Raw genomic sequence first — 22902 nt, 5'->3', positions numbered from 1 at the left:
TGGAAGGCTATTCGGCTAAAATGCCAAACACTGAACCTCATAGAAAAGTCTAAGGTAAGGAGGCAGGAAGCTAGTTGCCATCAGCTCTGACTTATTATATATTACCCAGACACTTTAAGGGAGGATCTTCACAACCAAAAACATGGGAATAAGAATGTTTTTATCACATATGAAGTGGCATGCATAAAGTGCTTGGACCATTTCAAGTTTTCAGCATATATAGATGCCAGTTCATATTCAACGATGTGCCCATTTTATTTTCATTTATTCAATAAACATGTACCCAGAAAATTATAAAATAAATTATCTCTATCTAGCCACCAAAGACTTAAATATCTTACATTAAAAAAAATACTCAGAAAAAGTAAGTGACTCTTACTTACAGCTTTCAAGTTGCATTATGCATGTTTGCACATCCATTGGGAAATTCTTGAGATCCATTGGACAGGAGAGTGTTAATGTTAACCTAAAAGGATGAAAGGAATTCTTTTAAAGGTAATTTACACTGACACATGCATCTTCTACAGTGCAGAGAAAGAAATTCTCATGTTGAGTAAAACTAAAACTGTGCAAATGAAAATTTCTCCAGGTTAGGAATGCTATTTATTCTGAAATAAGTATATATATCTGTAATCAAATGTATTTATTTTTGTGGGAGAGATGTTGAAGTATCATCATACCTATAAATATTCTGCTGTATTGATTTATTTAATCATTTACTTCCTTACAGTAAAGATACCTAGAAGAGGCATTTTTTTTCCAAAAGTGATTCCCAGGAGATAAATATGGATGTGGATTCTATTCAATTACCAAATGTCAAAAGATGTATTTCACTTACTGTCCTTTAGGAGAACAATGTATACAGGAAAACGAAATTTTACATGTGCAGAGACAGAATGTAGAGAAATAATTCTGCATGACAATTGTGAGCATTTTTGCAACTCTTTCTGGGAAGTTGTTGGTGGATAGAGAGGCACCGAGCACAGGATATCTGAAGAACTTGAGCGCTTGCTAACAGAGTAAGCAATGGATCTTACTCTGGCTTGAGCCTTCCACAACTTTCTGTCAGAGTCAGGAAATGGTTCTCTAGTATCTAATGATAGCATCCTAGTTACTTTATTTTAATAATAGTTTCCTAATATTAGTATAATATTTCCTTTCCAGAACCTCGGTTGGGTGGTGGTCTAGAGGAGAGGTTGAACCTTTATTAAAACTAGGTTACAGAAAATTTATGCCTACACACATACATTTGTACATGTGCATACACATACATATGTGTAATGTAATGAAATATATATGCATACATATACATATATATATATATATATATATATATATATAAACATATTACTGGTATATCTTTCATTTATTTTAACAAGACTTTCTATTTTATAAAAGTGAGGTAGAAGAGAAGTTGGTCCAGAACCATGATCAATGATCTCAAAGTTCTTTGAAATCCTACTCAGCCACATTTATATTAATTCCCTTACTGAAACCTATTGCATTAGTGAGCTTGCTAAGTGGTTAGTTTACCTGAGCTTGCGACCACAGACCTATTACTCTAACCTCCCTAAAAAACAACTTTCTCATATCTAAACTGAATATGGTAATTATACTTACTGGAGAGTTGAGGGGAGGAATCATGGGTCGTATGAAATTCCCTTAGAAAAGTACTGGATATATAGGGAACAGTGAATGGTTATTGCATTTTAATGACTGACTGTTGAACCTCCACAGTTTCTTTCTCAAAATTCTAATGTGTGGGCACAAAGATGAAATAATTAAATCTCAAATGAGAACTAATTATATATACTGTAACAAAAAATGACTAGCAATCTAACTACATTCTTTAAAATGGAATTTTTATGTAAAGCATAGATATAAAGTTAAAATGATATATAGTATCCAGTGAATATCTTGATGACTTAGGTCAAATTAGCAGAGTTTGGAAGCCATAAATGGATAGACACATGCTATGCTGGATTTTTAAGAGTCTCAGAAGGGTCATCAAGTAATTCATTCAAGTTCTCGAGGATCAAGGTAATTGATTCCTTATCACACTAAAATAATCAAAATGCTCCATACACAAAAGTGGGTTTTTTCTTTCTTTTTTCTGGATCAATTAGGTTAAGTGATACTAAGTAATGGCATGGCTTTTCAACATTCTCTCTTCAAAATGCAATTTAAAAACTAGCTGGACACAATGTTCCCTGCCTTGTGAAAGAGTTCATCAGCAGAGAGTAGGCATGCACATTCAGAAATTCACAGGCATTCATTCTCCAAATATCCAAGGCTTTTGCCAGTCAGTTTCCTACGCTGACTTGCAGAATGCTCTGACCTTTCCTAGAGAAGTAAAAACTGTCCTCAGCATCTTTTCCTCACTCTCACAGTGCATGTGTTGTCAAATTCATATCCTGGCTGTTTCTCTGCTTAAAATGGGAGCCACTGCACAATCCCAAAAACAACAACAAGTTCAAAGGAACTATTTGGCAAAGCAAAACAATTTGCAGAAGACCTGTTGTAAATCATTCCTATAAAACTCAATTTATTTACTTTGTTTTTTTTTTTTTAATTTGATGTAAAACATTATTGATGAAACAAAACACTGATTAACCAGTAAGTGTCTACTGGCTGTAATACCAACACTGGTTGTTTATCCAGATATTACATGTAAATTAAAGATGTGTTCTGACCACATCAAAGGTAACTGAAGCAAAGACTCAATGACTCATATTCTGTTTTGGAGATGAATGACTATTTGTTTAAGGAGGACACCAAGTTCTCTTTCTGAGACGAGATACGTAAACAGGATATAGCACTTCTTCCTCCCCCAAAAGAAGTCTTGGCTTAGTGAAACAGTGATGATTTTTAAAAGACTGACTCATCTTTGAAAATCACTGGCCTCATTAAAATTTAATTATTATCCACTTTTTAAATAGCATTGCTTGTAGTGGTGTATCTGTCCCAATGTCTATTTGAAATTCAACATGTTTTCTGACTCTATCAGAGCTTTTTGAATCAAAAGAAGTATGCTTATGCTTCTATTGGTGTATCATTTTATTAATGTAACATAAACTTATTGTGCATGTTACAAGATTGCACAATATTTTGGAATTTGATAACATAAAGACAATCTTTCTTCATCAACAATCTAAGGAGTTTTGAAAGAGGTTCTTCAATCCCGTACTGACATATTAATGTCACTTATTTTTTATTAGTTATTTTATTTATTTACATTTCAAATGTTGTCGCCCTTCCCAGTCCCCCCTCGCCGACTTCCCACCCCATCCTCCATCCCCTTTGCCTGTAAGAGGTTTTCCCCTACCTCTCCCCCACCCACTCCCACCTCCCCCCTCTAGCATCCCCCTTCTCTGGGGCATAAAGCTTCCACAGGAACAAGTGCATCCCCTCCCACTGAGGCCAGAAAAGGCAGTCCTCTTACATAAGTAGCAGGGACCACAGACAAGCCCATGCATACTCTTTGGTTGGTGGCTTCGTCCCTGGGAGCTCTGAGGAGTCCTCATAGTTGATACTGTCATTCTTCCTATGGGGTTGCAGGTCCTGTCAGCTCTTCAGTCCTTCCCTCAACTCTTCTACTGGGGTCCTCAGGCTCAGACCAATAAGTTGTGTGTAAGTATCTGCATCTGACTTAGGTGCTGGCAGAGCCTCTCAGAGAACAGCTATACCAGGATACTGTCTGCAAGCAAACCTTGGCATCATCACAATGTGGGGGTTTGGTGTCTGCAGGCAGGATAGATCCCAAGGTTGGGGGTGTCTCTGGATAGCCATTCCTTCAGTTTCTGCTCCATTGTTTTGTCCCTACATTTTCTTTAGACAGGAACAATTCTGGGATGGGTGGGCCATGTCTATCTAATGGAGGTCTTTATGTTCTTTCTCCCCTTTGTTGGGCATTTCAGCTAATGTCATCTCCATTGGTCTGGGAGTCTCCTACATCCTTGGTGTCTGGGACTCTCTAGTGGATTTCCTCCTTCCCCACCCCACACTGTTGTATATTTCTATTCATTCTCCTGGGCTTTGCTCCTGTCTCCCCCATATCTAATCCTGTCCCTCTTTTTTTTCTTCCCCCTCTGCTTTCCCACATATGACCCGCCTTCCCTCTACCTCCAGAGATTATTTTGTTTCCCATTCTAAGTAGGGCTGAAGCATCCACACTTAGGTCTTTCTTCTTGTTAAGCTTCATATAGTCTGTGAATTGTATCATGGGTATTCTGAATGTTTTGGCTAACATCCACTTATCAGTGAGTATATCATACCATATATGTATAACCTTTTGGTACAGGATTACCTTACTCAGGATATTATTTTCTGGATCCATCCATTTGCCTGCAAAATTTGTGATGTCCTCATTTTTAATAGCTAAGTAGTATTCCATTGTGTAAATGAGCCACATTTCTCTATTCATTCTTTGTTGAGGGGCTTCTGTTTTTTTTTTTTTTCCAGCTTCTGGCTATTATAAGGCTGCTATGAACATAGTGGAGCACGTGTCCTTGGGATATGGTAGAACATGTTTTGGGTAAATGCCCAAGAGTGGTAGCCTGGGTCTTCAGGTAGAACTATTTACAATTTGTCTGAGGAACCGCCATATCGATTTCCAAAGTGGTTGTACCAGTTTGCAAACCCACTAGCAAGGGAGAAGTGTTGTTCTTTCTCCACATCCTCATTAGTATCTGTAGTCACCTGACATTTTTTTTTTATCTTAACCATTCTGATTGGTGTAAGGTAGAATCTCAGGGTCGTTTTGGTTTGCATTTCCCTGATGACTCAGGATATTGAGCATTTCTTTAGGTGCTTCTTGACCATTCAGGATTCCTCAATTGAGAATTCTCTTCTTAGCTCTATATCCATTTTTCAAATTGGATTATTTGATTTTCTAGAGTCTAACTTCTTGAGTTCTTTATATATTTTGGATATTAGCCCTCTATCAGATGTAGAGTTAGTTAAGATTTTTTTCCCAGTCTGTTGGTTGCCGATTTGTCCTGTTGACAGTATCCTTTGCCTTACAGGAACTTTTCAAATTTTATGAGGTCCTATCTGTCAATTGTTGATCTTAGAGCCTGAGCCACTGGTGTTCTGTTCAGGAAATTTTCCCCTGTGTCAATGTTTGAGACTATTTCCCACTTTCTCTTCTATTAGATTCAGTTTATCAGATTTTATGTGGAGGTCCTTAATCCAGTTGGACTTGAGCTTTATATAAGGAGATAAAATAGATCAATTTGCATTTTCTACATTCAGACAGCAAGTTAGACTATCATCATTTGTTGAAGATGCTTTCTTTTTTCTACTGGATTGTTTAAGTTTCTTTGTCAAAGATCAAGGTTATATAGGTTTATTTCTGGGTCTTCAATTAATCAACCTGTTTCTCTCTGTGCTAATACCATGTGGTTTTTATCACTATTGCTCTGTAGTAGAACTTGATACCAGGGATCTGATTCCCCCTGAAGTTCTTTTATTGTTGAGAATAGTTTTGGCTATCCTGGGTTTTTTGTTATTCTAGATAAATTTGAGAATTGCTCTTTCTATTTCTGTGAAGAATTGAGTTGGAATATTGATGGAGATTGCATTGAATCTATAGATTGCTTTTGGTAAAATGGTCATTTTTACTAGGTTACTTTTACAGATCCATCAGCATGAGATATCTTTCTATCTTCTGAGGTCTTCAATTTCTTTCTTCAAGGACCTGGAGTTCTTGTCATACAGATTTTTCACTTGCTTGGTTAGAGTTACTCCAATGTCTTTTATATTATTTGTGACAATTATGAGGGGTTTGTTTTCCTACTTTCTTTCTCATCCTGTTTATCCTTTGTATAGAGGAAAGCTACTGATTTTCTTTGGGTTAATATTATATTAAGCCAATTTACTGAAGTTGTTTACCAGCTGTAGGAGTTTTCTGGTAGAATTCTTGTGGTCATGTATGTATACTATCATATTATCCACAAATAGTGATATCTTATCTTCTTCCTTTCCAATTTGTATCTCTTTGACCTATTTTGTTGTCTAATCACTCTAGCTAGAATTTTGAGTACTATATTGAATGAATAGGGAGAGAGTGGGCAGCCATGTCTTGCCCCTGATTTTAGTGGGATTGCTTCAAGTGTTGGTTTTCTGTATATTGCTTTTGTTATGCTTACATATGTGCCTTGAATTCGTGATTTCTCCAAGATTTTTAACATGAAGGAGTGTTGTATTTGGTCAAATGCTTTCTCAGCATCTAATGAGATGATCATGTGTGGTTTTTTTTTTTCCTTGCATTTGTTTATACAGTGAATTACATTGATGGATTTCAGAATATTGAACCATCACTGCATCCCTCGGATGAAGCCTACTTGATCATGTTGAATGTTCATTTGATGTGTTCTTGAATTCAGTTCATGAGAATTTTATTTAGCATTTTTGCATTGCTATTCCTAAATGAAATTGACCTGAAGTTCTCTTTTTTTGTTTTGTCTTTGTGTGGATTAATTATCGGAGTAACTGTGGCTTCATAGAGCAATTAGGTAATGTTCTCTCTGTTTCTATTTTGTGGAATAATTTGAAGAGTACTGTATTAACTCTTTGAATGTTTCATAGAATTCTGAACTAAATCCTTCTGGCCCTGAGGGTTTTTTTGGGGGGGGGAGGTTGCATGGTTTTAATGGGTGCTTCTATTTCCTTAGGGGTTATGGGACTGTTTAGATAGTTTACCTAATCTTGATTTAACTTTTGTACATGGTGTCTGTGTAGAAAATCATCCTTTTCATCTAGATTTAACAGTTTTGTTGAATATAGGCCTTTGTAGTAAGAGCTGATGACATTTTGAAAAATTTACCTACCTCCAATAAAAATATAAATTGTGATCTCTGAATTGTGTGTAATACTTCTGAAATAAATGTTTTCATTATTTGATTTGAAAGGGGGGCTTCTGCAGTATTAGTCACATTATTGTTTGTGTGCTATTAGTGTAGAAAATATTTAATATTTGGCTCTGTTGTGCTTTCCATTTTGTAATGAGGATTTGTTATTCCATTTCACAAGCCATAAGGTTGAGGTTTACACAGGACCTTCTGAAAGTATTCAATATTTGTCAGTGGACTTGGTGGAACACTATATTTATGTTTCGTCATCTTGTTTTGTTTTACATTTTAGAAAATAACAGTAAAAACTTTACTGCCTATTATATACCTGATACCATGATACATGTTTCACATTCATTATTTTAGCTTGATTTAGTTAGTATTATTATTTTCATACACAGAAGAAAATGAGAGCTATAATTATTACTATTACTATTATTATTATTATTTAGAAGAAAAGAGCCTTGTCTCAAATCACAGCTAGTAATCAGCACAGTACAAATGAGGGCTGGAAGATGTATTTAGTCTTCAATGGGTCTCTTGTTCTCTCCATTTCTCTTGCTGAGCATACTGAGACTAAGAGCCCAGGCAGCATTTTACCTGTACCGTGTCTAAGGATTAAACATTCTGCAAACATTCTGACATGGGATTACGTTGTTCACTTGGAAAAAGAGAAGGCTTGTTTTCAGTTTTCTCTAAAAATAGTATGTTCTCCAAGCTCTCTCTTCCAGAGTCACTGTACAATTGCCCATGCATTTGTATTCATCTAAACAAACCCCTTGCATTGGTCCAGGGAGACTTGCGGAGATGTGAGAAGTACCCTTGCTGCTTGCTTTACCATAATAATAAAATCCATTATTTCCGACTCAGGATTTTTGTGTTTTCAGAAATCATAAAACAGTGAAAGGTTGATTTTATAAGCAGGATAAAAATAAAATTAGAAACTTTATCTTGAGGCAAATGTCTGACTCCAAACCCTTCATCCCAAAAGCAATTTACTTAAATGTTTTTAGTGTAATCCAAATATATGATTTAAAATTCAAATACCCCATAAATCATAAAACAAAAGAAGACAAAACAAAAACAAAAACTACAGTTTCACTAAGGTTGAAGAGTTAGGTCACTGATTTAAACCACTTGCTACTCTTTCAGAGGCCCTAGGTTTGATTTTCAGAACATACATGGTACCTTGTAGCTCTCCATAACTCCAGGCACCTGACCCATCCTTCTGATTTCTGCAGACCATTGGCACAAAGCAATGTGCATATATGTGTGTAAAATATATATGTCCAAAATATTTACACACATAGAATAAATACATTTTAAAATATTAAAATATATTTCTTTAAATGCATGTCACTTTTCTACCTATTCCTTTCTCAGTTTTATTTCCTCAAGTGTTAGCCTCTTGCAGCTGTTTGTATATAATTTATATTAATATATAATATGTTACTTTAAAATGATTGTATATGGTTGTATACAATCATTTGTAAACTGTATATAATAGTTGAAATTGTTTGTTTAATATCCTATAAAGGATATACAAGTTTTTTTAAAATATTATAATCTATGCATACTTAACTTCCCACCAATCTATAAACTTACTTGTAGTTAGGCAAATATCACACAATTATATGTTAGGAATCTGTGATTAATGTTTGTGTTAAAGTTGGTAATTTGCATAATTACTGTTCTCACATAGTGTTTTCATTTTTCTTTGATATTAATAAGCCTCTTACTTTAAACCGTCTTCATAGTTTCATACTCTTTCTCCTGCTTCAAATTCTCCTCTGTCTCCCTGCTATGAAATCGTTCTTAGTGGCTGAACACAGCAGGGTATCTGTCTGTGCATTTCAATAAAAATTCTTCCTTTTTAGCTGTTCTGCCTTTCAACTCAGATTTAGATTTCTGTACTGATGTTCAGGTTTTACATCTTTCTGACAGTCATCTGATTATGTGTGTTTGTATTTGTGGTTATGTATATATGTGATATGTGTATTATATGTAAATACATATGGTATATGTGTATATGTGAGTGTACATGTGTGGTATATGTGTGTGATGTGTGTATGTAAGTGTTTGTGTGTGTGTGTTGTATGTGTGTAGTATGTGTATGTTGTGTGTGAATGTGTATATGTGTATGTATACATGGTGTGTGTGTATATGTGGTATGTGTTTATTTGCATATATGTGTGTATCTCTGGTATGAGTGTATATGCTTGTGTGGGGTGTGTGTGTGTATGTTTGGTGTATATATGTGTGTGTATGTTATATGTGCATGTATGTATGTATGATATGTGGATATGTGTGGTGTGTGTATATGTATAGATGTGTATATGTGTGTAACTTTGGTGTGTGTGCATGTTTGTGTGTGTGGTGTGTGAATCTTTTTATGTGTTTATATGTTTGTGTGTATGTGGTGTATATGTGTGCATGTGTGTGTGTGGCACACTTTGATTCTACTTATCTGGAAGTTTCTTCTATTTTACCTAACTTTCCCCACTGATTGATATTACATAGTATCAATCTCTTTATTCTTTTATTCCTGAAAGTATCATTTTATACATGGTTAATGTGGGAAAAAAAAAAACTATCCTTGGTTGACTATCCTGGGTGAGGAATCAGGACAGATGATTCACTGATGTTCCTAAAAGTTAAAATCCATACTTCTTTTCTACTCTTCTTTTTTTTTCATTTTTGTTCTTTGTTATCCTGCGTTTTCTAAAGTCTGCCTCACCTAAAACTCCTTTAAGTTAGATGTTAATATTTCCTGCCTTCTGTTGTCCTCCCACTTTGTCCCATGTTCTGCTGTGTCTAGGTTTTCACACTCATTTTCAAGCTTCTTAGATGATGCTCTCAGCACTTGTCTGTTGTTGATTTATTGTCTGTTCATGTCGGCTTCCTGTGTCCCAATGCCATTGCTCTTCTTTATTCAGTTCAATTAATAGTTTCAGTGAGACTTAGAGAGAGGATACAGATGGCTGCTCAAGTTCACTTGGTTGAACTTGCCAGGATCTTCTGCCTTCATTAAAGTGCCAGGGAAGCCAGATCTCACATGAAACACCACAGATGCTCCATTTGCAAACTGAGCAAGATTTGTTTTCTCGTACAACATTCTTGTACAAAAAACAAGATTTGTTTTTTTCCTAAGAAAGAAACGGAAGATTTGGAGCATTTGAAGATTTCAAAGTCCTGTGTGGTATCCAAAATCAACTCACAAAAATTATTTTTTGTTTGATCATTTGATCCAGGATACAGGAATGACTGTTAACCAAAAGGACTTCTGTTTTATTTGATACTGAAAGATAAAGGATGCATTTCTGAATCATTCCATAACCTTTTCTCTAAATGTTAGAAGAAATACAACCTATCTATAATAGATAAGACCATTTATAAAAGAGATAAATTCAGCTTCTTCCTCTATTTTTCAAACAAAATATTCCAGCATTTATAGGGAACACAGTAACACTGTCTTGATAATTACACTGAAATTCTCTTTTAAATGAATGTTGATACTTTTAGCATGGGGGCTTTCAACTGGAGATATTGTTTCAGTACTAGAATCATATAATCTTCTAATAAATGCATCTGTTGTTTTATTGTATGGATCTTCAGAATGGAAAAACCTCATAGTTTCAAGCTTCCAAGACATTATATTGTTACCAGAAAATTCTTCCTCACAAAAAAAATGACTCCAGTTTATTCATGTGGGAATATGATATGAGCACTTAGCTCTTATTTTTTAGTTCACATTTTTAACTTTCAACATATTTATGACAGGAGTATCTCACACATGTCATGTGCACATGTGGAAGTCAGACCACATGAAATGACAGTTGGTACTTTTCTCTTAAAATTGGGTCCTAGGAAACAAATTCATGTCTTCAGGCATTGTAGAATGTGCCTCAACACACTGAGCCATCTTCCTAGCCTCCAAACACAGTTCTTTATGTTGATAATTTCCAACTCCAATAAAATTTATATGTAAACAGATACACATATCATAGTGTATATGTTTCACACTCAAAAGTGCACACACACACACAGACACACAAACTTCCATAAAATTCATATGTAAATAAATACAGATAATCATAGTGGATATATTTCACACACACATGCTACAGTTAGATGCACACACACACACACACACACACAGATTCATACACACATACAATATTTCAGTTCTGTTTAATGAAATAATCTGCACATTCTAATTTTGCAAAAATTGATGTTTCCATTATACCTGGTGCTGCATGTTTTTTTTAAAAATTTAATTAATTTTGATTAATTAATTAATTTATGCATGTGTGTATACACATGTATAAATGAACAGCCACAGTGCATGAGTGAAGGAAAGCTTGTTTGCAGTAGTCTCTTATCTCTTTCCACACTGGGGACTGAACTCAGGCTCCTATGGCTGCCATCATGCATCTTTCCTTGTTGAACCATCTCCCCAGCTCTGGAGCTTCTTCATTTTTTTTTTTAAATATAACCTTACCACAAAAAATAAAAATAAAAATAAAAATAAACTATATAGACAAGTTAACACTTCTTTTTTTTTTAAGTTAACACTTTTATCAGGAAAAAATGTTATATTGACAAAGGTACATTTTTGGCCTTCTGGTTATTGGACTCAGGAATTTTAATATAACAAGCAAGCACTGTCCCAGGGAACCACATTAACAGCAGCAAATATACAAGCTTTAAATTAGCAGGGAAGTATTAAACTTGTTTACTGTATACCCTATGATGAATTTATTGAAAATCACCATGAGTCTACAATCCAGAGAAGTCAGGGATGACAGGAATAAATTAATTCAATCTGTCACATATTATATGTATTTGTTTTCTGAGTAATACATAGCTCATTGTTTAAAATTCAAATAATATAAATTTACTTAGGGTAAAATTTATAGTTCTTTATTACTGCATAAATCCTACCACTTGTTTTTATAGTTGGTTATTTTAATCAATTATGAGTTTCCTTCCAAAGTTCTTACATAGATTTACATACATAGTCACATTTTACTTAAAGTGAGGATAAATTTTAAGAAAGTCATCCTGGATTGATCATTGTGTAATGACTATAGAATGCATTTTAATATATGGTACATCTTACTGATGAAATCTAGTACATGTAATATAGGTTCTATGTTTTTATACAACTGGCAGTGCTGTAGACTGATAACCACATATTTACTGTAAATAAATGATTAGTCTATTGTGTGATAATATGACAATGGTTATATACTAAAATATTATTACTAGAATATTATTACTAGAATAAACAAAATCACAATCGTAACCCTTACTAATTTGCTTTTAATTATCTAATTTTTGTCTGTGCATGTGTGTGTGCATGTTTGTGAGTATATGTGTACTTGTGAGGATAGTTGTGTGGAGGCCAAAGTCTTAGATATTTGTTGTTTCTAATGGCTCAGGAACCCTTCTCCCTTACGTTTTCCTTCTTTTTCTTCCTTCTCCTTGTTTTGACTTTCAACTCACAAATTAGGCTAGGCTGACTGACTAGTAAGGCCTTGGACCAGTCTCTTTACCTCCCCAGCATGCATGCGTGTGCGCACACACTCACACACACACACACACACACACACACACACACAGATATGTATTTTATATATATCACTGATAGATATTTATGTAATTACATAATTTACATCCTTTTACTCTATCCAAAGTCTCCCATATATACTTTCAGTTTACTCTCTTTCAGATTAGTAGCCTTTTGAAAATTATATACATATATGGTAGTCTATTCCATGCCCTGAAAGTATATTATGTACATAACTACACTAGTACATAAAGAATTATTTTAAATTAAAATAAGCATTAAATGTTTCCCCTTAAACTTAAATATGTCTTGTAGGCTGCTGTTATTCAATATGTTCATGACTAGTTTATATAAAATATTAAATAATATAAATCTATGTGTTCAACCATATTCTTTAAAATTAATTTTATTAAATATATACTTCATATATATTTTATGCATATAATAAAAATGACTGTTTGCCTGTATTTGTACATCACATGTGTGTCTAGTGCTCATGAAGGCTAGATGAAGTTGTTGGATCTACTGGAACTGGAGTTATAGATGACTGTGAGCCACCATGTTGCTGATTAGAATAAACCTGGGTCACCTGGAGGAGCATTCAACTCTTTTAACTGCCTAGCTATATCTTCAACTATTTACTCATGTCCTTATTGATAGTCATATACTCTAGTTTGTTGTTGTTGCCACAAGAGGAACCTTGTGTGCAAATTTAATGCACATACACTATGTATATAATTTAGATTCCTAGAAATTAAATTGCAAAATTGAGTTCTATATGAATCTTATCATGTCTAAACAAATCATCTTGCCAACATGTGTCCACTGAGTTAACACTAAATATCACCAGCATAATTAATTTCTGTTTGTTATGAAAATAAGACCCTGATTGATGTTAAGAATCACATTGACCTGTTAAAGTGTATTTTCTGTATATGTCACATTTGTTATTTATATTATATTTCTGCATCAGTTATAACTTTAGCACATTTGTCAATATAATTAAATAAACTCAGGAGAAGAAGGAAAAAAGCATTGTATTTACTTTTTTTTGCTTTTTAGTTTGATTTTTTGATATTTCTTTGTGTAGAGAAATTTTAACCCATCCTTTGGTTGCTCTGGGAAGGGATCACATCTAAGACCTTCTAGGTCTATGTGATCTGCCTGGAATACAGACATGTCTTTAATCCCAGGAGACAGAGGCAAGCAGATCTCTGAGTTCAAGGCCAGCCTGGTATAGAGCAAGTTTTAGGTAAAGAAAATCTTAGTTCCACATGTGATGGTACATGCCTTTAATCCCAGCACTCAAAAGACAGAGGCATGAAGATCACTGATTCTAGTCAATCAGTTGGGTTGAGTCAGTGCATTGAGAGACAGTATAGTAGAGGGCAGTTGTGAGCAGTTGAGTTCCTGGAACTCAAGGCAGTTTTTACCAGAATAGTTTTACAGAGACAGGTACAGAGAGAACAAGATAAACTCTGGTGAAGACAGAATGAGCTAAAGAATGAGAAGGAGTCAGAAGATTAGAACATATGGCCAGAATTAGTTTAAAGCAAAGCAGAGCAATTCAATCAGAAGCCAAGAGAAACCAGTTTGAATCAGTCAACTTGGAGAGGGGGTTTGGGCCAGAACAACTGATTCGAACCAGCAAGTCAGAGTTCAGAAAGAACTAGAAAGCCTGAACTTATTCAGCATTAAGCCTCTGAAACAATTACATCAGCCAAATAAAAGATATATTTACACCCTGTTCTTTCTTTTACTATTTATTTCTGCCAGAAAAATTTCTTAGTAAGACTCTAAGAATAATTTACTTCTAATAAATTTCTATAGCTTTCTTTACCCATGGAAACTTTCATTTCCTTTTCTTTTGAAGGATGTTGTGATTTTCAATGTTAAAGTTATACTCTTTTGCTGACCTTCACATTTTTTTTTATTTAAGCCAAGCATATAATTTTCTCATTGAAAAATTTTACCATGGTTAAAGCTCATCTAATATTTAGTGTAGTGTCATCTTGATCTTTGCCATTCATTTTCTTTTTCTTCTTCTGTGTGACATTTCTGGTCTTATATAATACATAAATAGAGTGGCTTTATTACTAAACAGTGATTTGACCATCTTGAGTGTCAATTAAACTCATCTGATACTTCATAAATATGGAGGAAGTGTTTGTTTTTAACAGGAGAAGGTAGTTCTATGTTAGGATTTTTTTTTTTTTTTTTCGAGACAGGGTTTCTCTGTATAGCCCTGGCTGTCGTGGAGCTCACTCTGTAGACCAGGCTGGCCTCAAACTCAGAAATCTGCCTGCCTCTAGGATCTTTCATAATGCTTTAGTCTGGAAAGATGATCACAAGCTGGGGCATTGAAAGTTGACATGACTCTTTCTCTAACATTGACTCAACTTACAAAATAAGTTAAATCATTGTGGCCCTTCAAGATTAGAAGCTTAGGCTCGCATCCTGAGCCTGTTAGATTTAAGCTGGCCTGAGGCAGTATCACATTTTGTTGTTCTCATTGTTGTTCACTATGTTGCTGTATTGTTGAAAGTGGTTTAAGTTTTTCTTTTTCTCTTGCTAGAATGTTACTTTCCCAGTTAGATTAGCTAGAGAAAATAAGTTTTGGGTGGGACTTATTTGGTCAGCACCTACTTGTGCTTCTGTGTTGACAGCTTCTTCATTTCTAAGAATGAAGTCTGAGATACATTAGTCCAAAAAAAAAGTCAGAAATCATAAAAATTGCATGGTCCTTAGGCTTCAGAGTTCATATTAAGTGAATCTGCATCATCCATCTCTGAGTGGGTCTTTTATTTTGTTATATGCATTGTCCACTGCTTTTATTTGTATTTAGGTAGAATAGGAAAATCTTTTTCTGACACAACTTCCCAGTGGTTAAATTCTTGGTTTTTTGATTATTTATTTTGGCAATTTCCCAAAAGATTTTAGAACTCCTTTGTCCAGAAAAGGCTCACCATGAAGCTATTCTTTTATATAGAAAGTGCCTTAATTAAAGAATAGTCATAACATTTTCTTTGTATCATGAATATCACAGACTCACAGGTATTCAGAAATCTGAAGAAATTGTCAGTTAATGGAAGACATGTTTAAGATGCAAATATAATGTTTTAAATAGGTATAGGCACAGGAAGTAAGAAAATATGAATAGCCACCAGAGAACAACAGGATAGATTTACAAGAAGTAAATACACAACAAAGTGCTTTTGGAAAATATCTTTGGCAGAAAAGTTTTCAAAATAACCATGACACTAAGACTAAATTCATTTTCTGTACTTATTTTGTCACTTAGTAAAAAATAGAAACACCTTTAACATTGTAAAGATAAGATGAAAATTAAAGACCTCCATTCCTTATGGAAAAAATTAACAAGAACAAGAAAAAACTAAGAAAGAGAGTTAATGTTATGTGCAAAGCCTAAATATTTCTAATTTTCTTTATATTTGAAAACATGCTAGTTGTTACAAATATTTCAACAACAGCATGTTAGTTTCAGCATGACATTTTTCTCCTGAGAAAGATGGCATGAATTCTGTCCTTGACAATTTGTTTATTAGAGCTAAGAAAATAACTGTAAAACACTTTTGAACAATAATTCATATATTTTTGAAGACATTTCAAAGGTGAAGCTGATTAAGTGTATTTGTGTAAATAGCTGTTTTTCCTATCTCCAGAACCTGTACATATTTGATATTTAATGACCTATCAAAGTTGAATAAATTCAGATATCTTTCAATTGCCATTGTGAATGCTGCCAACTTGCTTATTTCAGTAATCATTATGGACTTGGGTTAAGATAGACTTTTGGAATTCACAATGTTACTATATTAGATAATTAAGCCTGTTGTTTAGATAAATTTGGAATGTCATACATATTCAAGGGGAACAATGATAAGTTACTTCAAAATTTCACAACTTCATCAACAGCTATAAGAATGCAAACAAAAACTAAACCCACAATACCTTATTTTACTAAAATTGACCATTTAAGTCTGTGCCTACCTTATTGAGTAAAGGACATTTCCGTTTTTGAAAATTCTTAGCAGCTTGTTATCTGTGGTGACTTCGTGGAAGTTAGCCCCCTTCTCATTAGCAAAGAACAAGTCAGGTTTCCAAATGGAATCCAACATGGATGGGTCAAGGTCTAATGAATCGTCAGGATATTCACTGTATGCAAGACGAGGATCATTCCACTTCTGACGAAGAAAAATGTTTACTCTGTAATCCTGAGAGAGAAATAGAGGGAAGGAGAAGAGAAGAAGGAAAGGAGGGAGGGAGGGAGAGAGGGGGAGGGAAGGAGGGGGTAGGGAGAGAAGTTTTAAGAGGTATAATATACCAGTGTCTGTCATTTTTGCTTAACCAATTATAATATGGAGCACTATGGAATATGTAAGTGACGGAAAAACTACAGATGCCAGAATGTTTTGCTGTTTTGACTATGTCTTTTATGACCCACAGGCCTTCCAATAAAAGATCACACAGAATGACATTTTCTCACATTTTGTTTTTCTCTTAAAATGTTTTCTTTCCTTGTTTGTCATAGTAAAATATTAGATAGTGGTTACACATTTGAAGGCAAATGTTTTCTCCATTATACTTATTTTTAGAATCATGTCTTTTAGATAGCTAACAAGATTAAAAATGATATTTTTGAAAGCTTTCTATAATACAAAATAGCCATATATATTTTTCATCATTGTTTTTCTCCTTATATTTTTTGAAAAGGTTAAATCTATAGACCTCATTAAATGTGATTTATGTTTGAAGAAAGTTTCAGTTATCCAGAAAATGTTGGCATTATGCAGAGAAAATAAAACCTGTCCATTTTCTTATTTTTTAATATCCAATATGGTAAGCAAGCCATAAAAAAGGCTTCCAAACTCTCAGATGTTATCCTCTTAGGCAAATCAAATCCAGCTTTTGCTTTGAATACTGAGAACACATACATCCTTCTGGTCAGGGTTTGGCACTAGTACTAATCACCTCTAACTTCAACTGAACTTACATACCAGACGTTCCCCCCTCTGCCTGCTAGGTGTTCCGTGCATCTTCCTCTGTCTCTTCTTGTGGTTGTACTTTATCATCTCAAAAAAGAATATAAGCACTACTAAATGTGTGGCATTTAGCAACATACATTCTTTAAGAATTTTACAAAATTCTTTTTGAACATATTAACCCCATCTCCGGCCCCTCCATGATCCATCTTTCCTCCCTTCACATCAAACTTTGTGTTCTCTTTTTAATACTATCTTTTAAACATGGAAACCCTTTGGCTTAATTTTATTTTTCTCAGCCAAGGATAAGAGCAGACTCTGCTACCTGTAGTTTTCATATGTACATGCATTATTTTTTTAAATTTAAATAATGTATGCACCTATACTGAGTGCATACAAACGTGTGTGTGTGTGTGTGTGTGTGTGTGTTCTTGTATACATAGAGGCCGGGAGAATTTATCAGGTGTCATTATCTGTCACGTTCCATCATTTTCATTTGAGAACCAATGTGGAGGAAGAAACTTTGGTCATTTTATTAAACCCATGAATTGCAATATGTGTTGTTCGTATGTTCTTGGGTGTATCGTATTCCACTGGCATGTTCCCACCTATCATGAGCTACTTACACTCTTAAACCCCCTCCCAGCAGCTGTCAGTTGTAGGTAACTTCCCAGCTACGGATGGGAATTTGGGTGCATATTCTCTCTCCATCATGATATTTGGTAAACCTTGAGATTACACAGATTTTATGCATAATATCAAGTTAATTTTCAATATGCATATATTTGTATTACTTTTATGATGTTTCTAACAATAGAATTCTGATTGCAATTATAAAGGGTACGTGATTTGAATAAAAGGTGAAAATTCATAGACATATTGAAAAATAATCCAGAATTTTTGTTTTAAGGATTCCTAGGCAAAGTTGCTGATGGTGTTAACAAATAAACAGAAAATTATTATTTGTCAAAGAAAAATAAATATAACTCTCTCTAATATTCAACTCATTTAATTTTCTAGACTTCTGAAGTTTTGAAGTACTTCACAGTATCAGTGTGTACCACAAAGCATAGAACACTAATATTCAATGGTGATATAATTGCTTCTAGCACGTTCTCTGTAATATCCCCCATGTTGGCTGTACCATCTGCTCCAGGAGAATCCACAGGGAAGCTGGGCATCTGGGACCCTGATTCTGAAATAATGGCTCATTGGAAAAGCCTTATTCATTCTTCAGTTACTAAACCAATAGGGAAGAAAGCCACTTTATATGAACTATTTGGAATCTTTAAAAGGTTATTTCAAAACACCCTCTGAGTTTCTCTTCATTATCCATATGTTATTCTCTTTTAGAAGGTCAGAATCATTTACGAACTACCAAAAACTGTAAAAAGGAATATAGTTTTGTACCAATTCTGAAATCAGACAAAAATAGATGTATTGGTTAGAATATAAAATGTGTTAAACTGATGAAATATATTTCCATATATTTTTATCATGCAGTAACCTCTTTGTGTAATTAAGAGTCACAGATCAAGAACACTGCTCAGTCCTTACACTGGTGTGCCAGAATTGTTGAAAAAGCAAACATATTTTCATGAACATTCTTATAAAATTTAGAGGTTTAAATAAATTGAGTTCATTCAGTTCAGTTCAGTCTTAGTTTTTCAGGGGAACACTGTCACACAGCCAGTATTTCTAGCATCTACTGAATATCCGTGAAGAGTAATAATAGCTCTTGTTCTTTGGTTGAGAGGTGAAAAGCATTCTTGGTGTGCATTACAGCAATCCACAAGTCCCCACCATTCTCATAATCTGCTACCACACAGTCCACTTACATTCTTATTCAGTTCTGTTTTATCAGAACATTACATGTCTAATTGTCTTCCTTCTTTCCATTGACCTAGATAAATAGGCAGAATACATTTTCGTAGCCAGTTGTGCCAATAAATTGACAGGGTAGGAATTAAGAACAACTTCCTGCACTATGCTTCTACCCAAAGCTTCATTTTATGTTATGCCAAATAAGAAAACAAAGCAAGAATCCTTGTTTAGGCATGTTAGACACAGAACTCCTGCCGTTACTACTATTTTCTGTCAAAGACCCAAATCTGCACCTGGAAGTTTGTTCACTACAACTTAGAACAAATTATTATACTTAGCTGTATTATATCTTGATGGGAATCATAATTGGCCTGTTAAACAGAACACAGCCACTCATGCATGCCATTCATTTGAAATATATATTTAACATTATGTGAGCATGCTCTGCTTGTCATTTTGGGGCTTCCATTAAAAAATATATCTTTTCCCACCAGAAAATATAACTCAAATAGTAAAAGGCACTTGATACTTTAAAGATAGATAAGACCATCACTAAACATATTTTTGAAGACCTTCCAAACAGTACATTTTTTGAAATATCTTTTGTAAGCTATGATATATGTAATAAGTGTTTAAAATATAGTGTTAAATGATCATAGGGTTAGCCATTAGTGACATTTACTACTTTGATAGTATTGTGTAGTCATAACAACTACTCAGTTCTAGACTAATTTTTTTCATCCCAGGAGGGAAATCATTACTCATTGAGCAGTCTTTTATCTCTGCTTTCAATCAGTGATAACCAGGACTGTGCTTCTGACAAACTTTGTAGGCTCAATAGCACTAGGCACTTTGGTTCATCCGAGTGCCACAATCTGTGACCCTTTGTGTGTGGGTTCTTTAACTTTGTACAATATTTACAAGATCTGTAAGTTTATCTAAGTATATAGAGATCATGTTTAATTTATTAAGGTGTGAAGAATCTTATTGGGAGAATTCTATCTGAAGTTGATCAATTTTTCCAAAGATATGAATGCTTTTATAATTAAATGATATTTAAATTTATTTTTTATATGTGTCATCAAATGTATATGAACATGTATACTTAAATACATATATATGAGTGCATAGACTGTATATATAACCCAAAACTACAATCATCATAAGAGATGAAAACCATATTATTAACTGATGAAATGTACTAATATCAAACATGAGTCTACCTGGTTTAGAATGTAATCTTCAAATACTATACTGAATAGATAGGAAAAGAGTGGGCATCCTGTCTTGTCCCTGAATTTAGTGGGATTGCTTCAAGTTTCTCCACTTAATTTGATGTTGGCTATTGGCTTGCTGTATATTGCTTTTATTATGTTCAGGTTTGTGTCTTGAAACCCTGATCTCTCCAAATCCTCTAAAATGAAGGGGTGTTGGATTTTGTCAAAGGCTTTTTCAGCATCTAATGAGATTATTATGGGATTTTTTTTCTTTGAGTTTGTTTATATAGTGGATTACATTGATGGATTCTCATATACTGAACCATCTATGCTTTCTTGGGAAGAAGCTTATTTGATCGTGGTGGATCCTGATTTCAATCTGTGAGAGTTTTATTGAATACATTGGTGTGGATGATATTCTCACGTACAATTGGAAAATCTAAATAAAATGGATAATTTTATTGACAGATACCACTTACCAAATTTGAATCAAAATCAGGTAAACTATCTAATCATTACCAAAACCCTTAAGGAAATAGAAGCAATCATTATAAATCTCCCAACCAAAAGCAAAAACAAACAAACAAACAAACAAAGAGCAACAACAATAACAACAACAAAAAGAAGAAGCCCAGGACCATATTGTTTTATTGCAGAATTATACCAGACTTTCAAAGAAGAGCTAATAGCAACACTCTGCAAACTATTCTACAAAATAGAAACAAAAGGAGCACTACCTAATTCATTCTAGGAGGCCACAACAACCCTGATTTCTAAACCACACAAAGACTCAACAAAGATAGAGACCTTCAGACCAATTGAGCAGTCCCGCAGATGACAGAACTGTTTTGCTTACTAGAGAATAATCGAAGGGCTTCCCTCACTTAAGGGCATTAGCAGCAGGAACTGCTAGATTGGAACTTCCAGGTGCTTGCCTCCAGCAGACCCAGTGAATTAGCATGGGAATACCAAAATAGCCCCAGCATGGAGGGCACCACTGCTCTTCCTCCCGCTTCACACCTGGATACCTGATCCTACTGACCTTGATGTGGTGGTCACTTGCCTACATGACTTCAGTCTTGCTCTCTGATCCTATTGACCTTGTTGTAACCCTTGCCTGCCTATGTGACTTTTGTCATTTGTTCTGTTTTCTCTATAACATATAAGCCTGGTTTTCACTTTGTGCAGGGGCAGGGGCACTCTGACTAGAACTAGAACTTAGATGGACTAGGACTTAGATTCATGCAGTCCGCAGTCCCCCGGGGCCCAAGTGCTCTGGGCCCGGGGGTGCAGCACCAGTCCAGAAGAGGAGGCTGCTTTAGACACAGTGTGTTTCAGGTAGCCTCAGATGTACCTCAACTGCTGAGCTGCTACATTTATCATTTCTCTTTTGCAATGACTGTAAAAGTCTGATGCCATTTTGAAGAAATGCATTCAGATCCTGTACTTCCATGTGTCCTCTCTGCCATCATTTCTTCGCCTATGCCTTGTCGACCTGACTAAGACCCCGTTTCTCCCGTGGGTTAAGGGAGGCACAGATCTGTCGGCCTGCGGCGAGGGGGTAGTGTTTGGGATGTAAATAAATAAACTAATTAATTAAGTAAGTAATAACTTTAAAAGAACATAATCATACTAAGAAGATTCAAGATTCTATTTAATCACATAAGTAAATTCCAGCTTGATCTATCTTTATCACTAACACATTTAATGGTGGCACTGTCTAACAATTGCAGTGTCACTATCATTTCCAGCAATTAGGTTTTATTTAATATCATATGTAACTTGAGATTAATATTTTATAAGTATCTAGCCAATGGTTTCTTTTGAGTCTATGTAACAACAATTTAACAACGATAAATGTTCTACTTTAAAGATATTTATCTAGGTCTAGGGATCTAGTTGAGTCTATAAATTCCTTTTAGGCATAAGTATGGAAACCTGATTTCTGTCCCTCAAATCTACATTTTTTTTTAAAAGGCAGCTTGGTGATACACACTTTTAATTCCAGTGTTTCAGAGGAAGACAGGTAGATCAACGAAGCTCACTGACCAACTAGACTACTCTACTCAGTAAGGGCCTGGCTCATTAGAAAATTTGATTCTAAAATCAATATGGGCAGCAACTAGGAAATGATACCCAAAGTAATCTCTGGCTATACACACACACACATGCACACACACACGCACACACACACACACACACACGCACATACACACACACACACATGCACACACACACGCACACACACATACACACACACACACATGCACACACACACATGCACACACACACACATACACACATACACACACACATACACACACATGCACACACACACGCACATACACACACACACACATGCACACGCACACGCACATACACACACACACATACACACACGCACATACACACACACACATACACACACACACACA

General features: G+C 34.8%; 1 protein-coding gene across 2 annotated transcripts in view; it reads right to left on the bottom strand.

The window, feature by feature from the left end:
• Glra3 (glycine receptor alpha 3) overlaps positions 1 to 22902 on the bottom strand; it is a 150086-nt gene that overhangs the window by 52554 nt on the left and 74630 nt on the right. For both annotated transcript variants that reach the window (XM_031339840.1, XM_031339841.1), the window contains exons 4-5: positions 16435 to 16658; positions 384 to 466 (exon numbers count right to left, since the gene is read on the bottom strand). In XM_031339840.1, coding sequence (XP_031195700.1) covers positions 384 to 466; positions 16435 to 16658 — 307 coding nt within the window. The remainder of the gene's footprint in view (positions 1 to 383; positions 467 to 16434; positions 16659 to 22902) is intronic.

The sequence above is a fragment of the Mastomys coucha genome, unplaced genomic scaffold, assembly GCF_008632895.1.
Source record: "Mastomys coucha isolate ucsf_1 unplaced genomic scaffold, UCSF_Mcou_1 pScaffold22, whole genome shotgun sequence".
In the NCBI taxonomy this organism is placed as follows: domain Eukaryota; kingdom Metazoa; phylum Chordata; class Mammalia; order Rodentia; family Muridae; genus Mastomys; species Mastomys coucha.
Note: the sequence above shows the minus strand (reverse complement) of the source record. Positions and strands in the feature narration are given on the sequence as shown.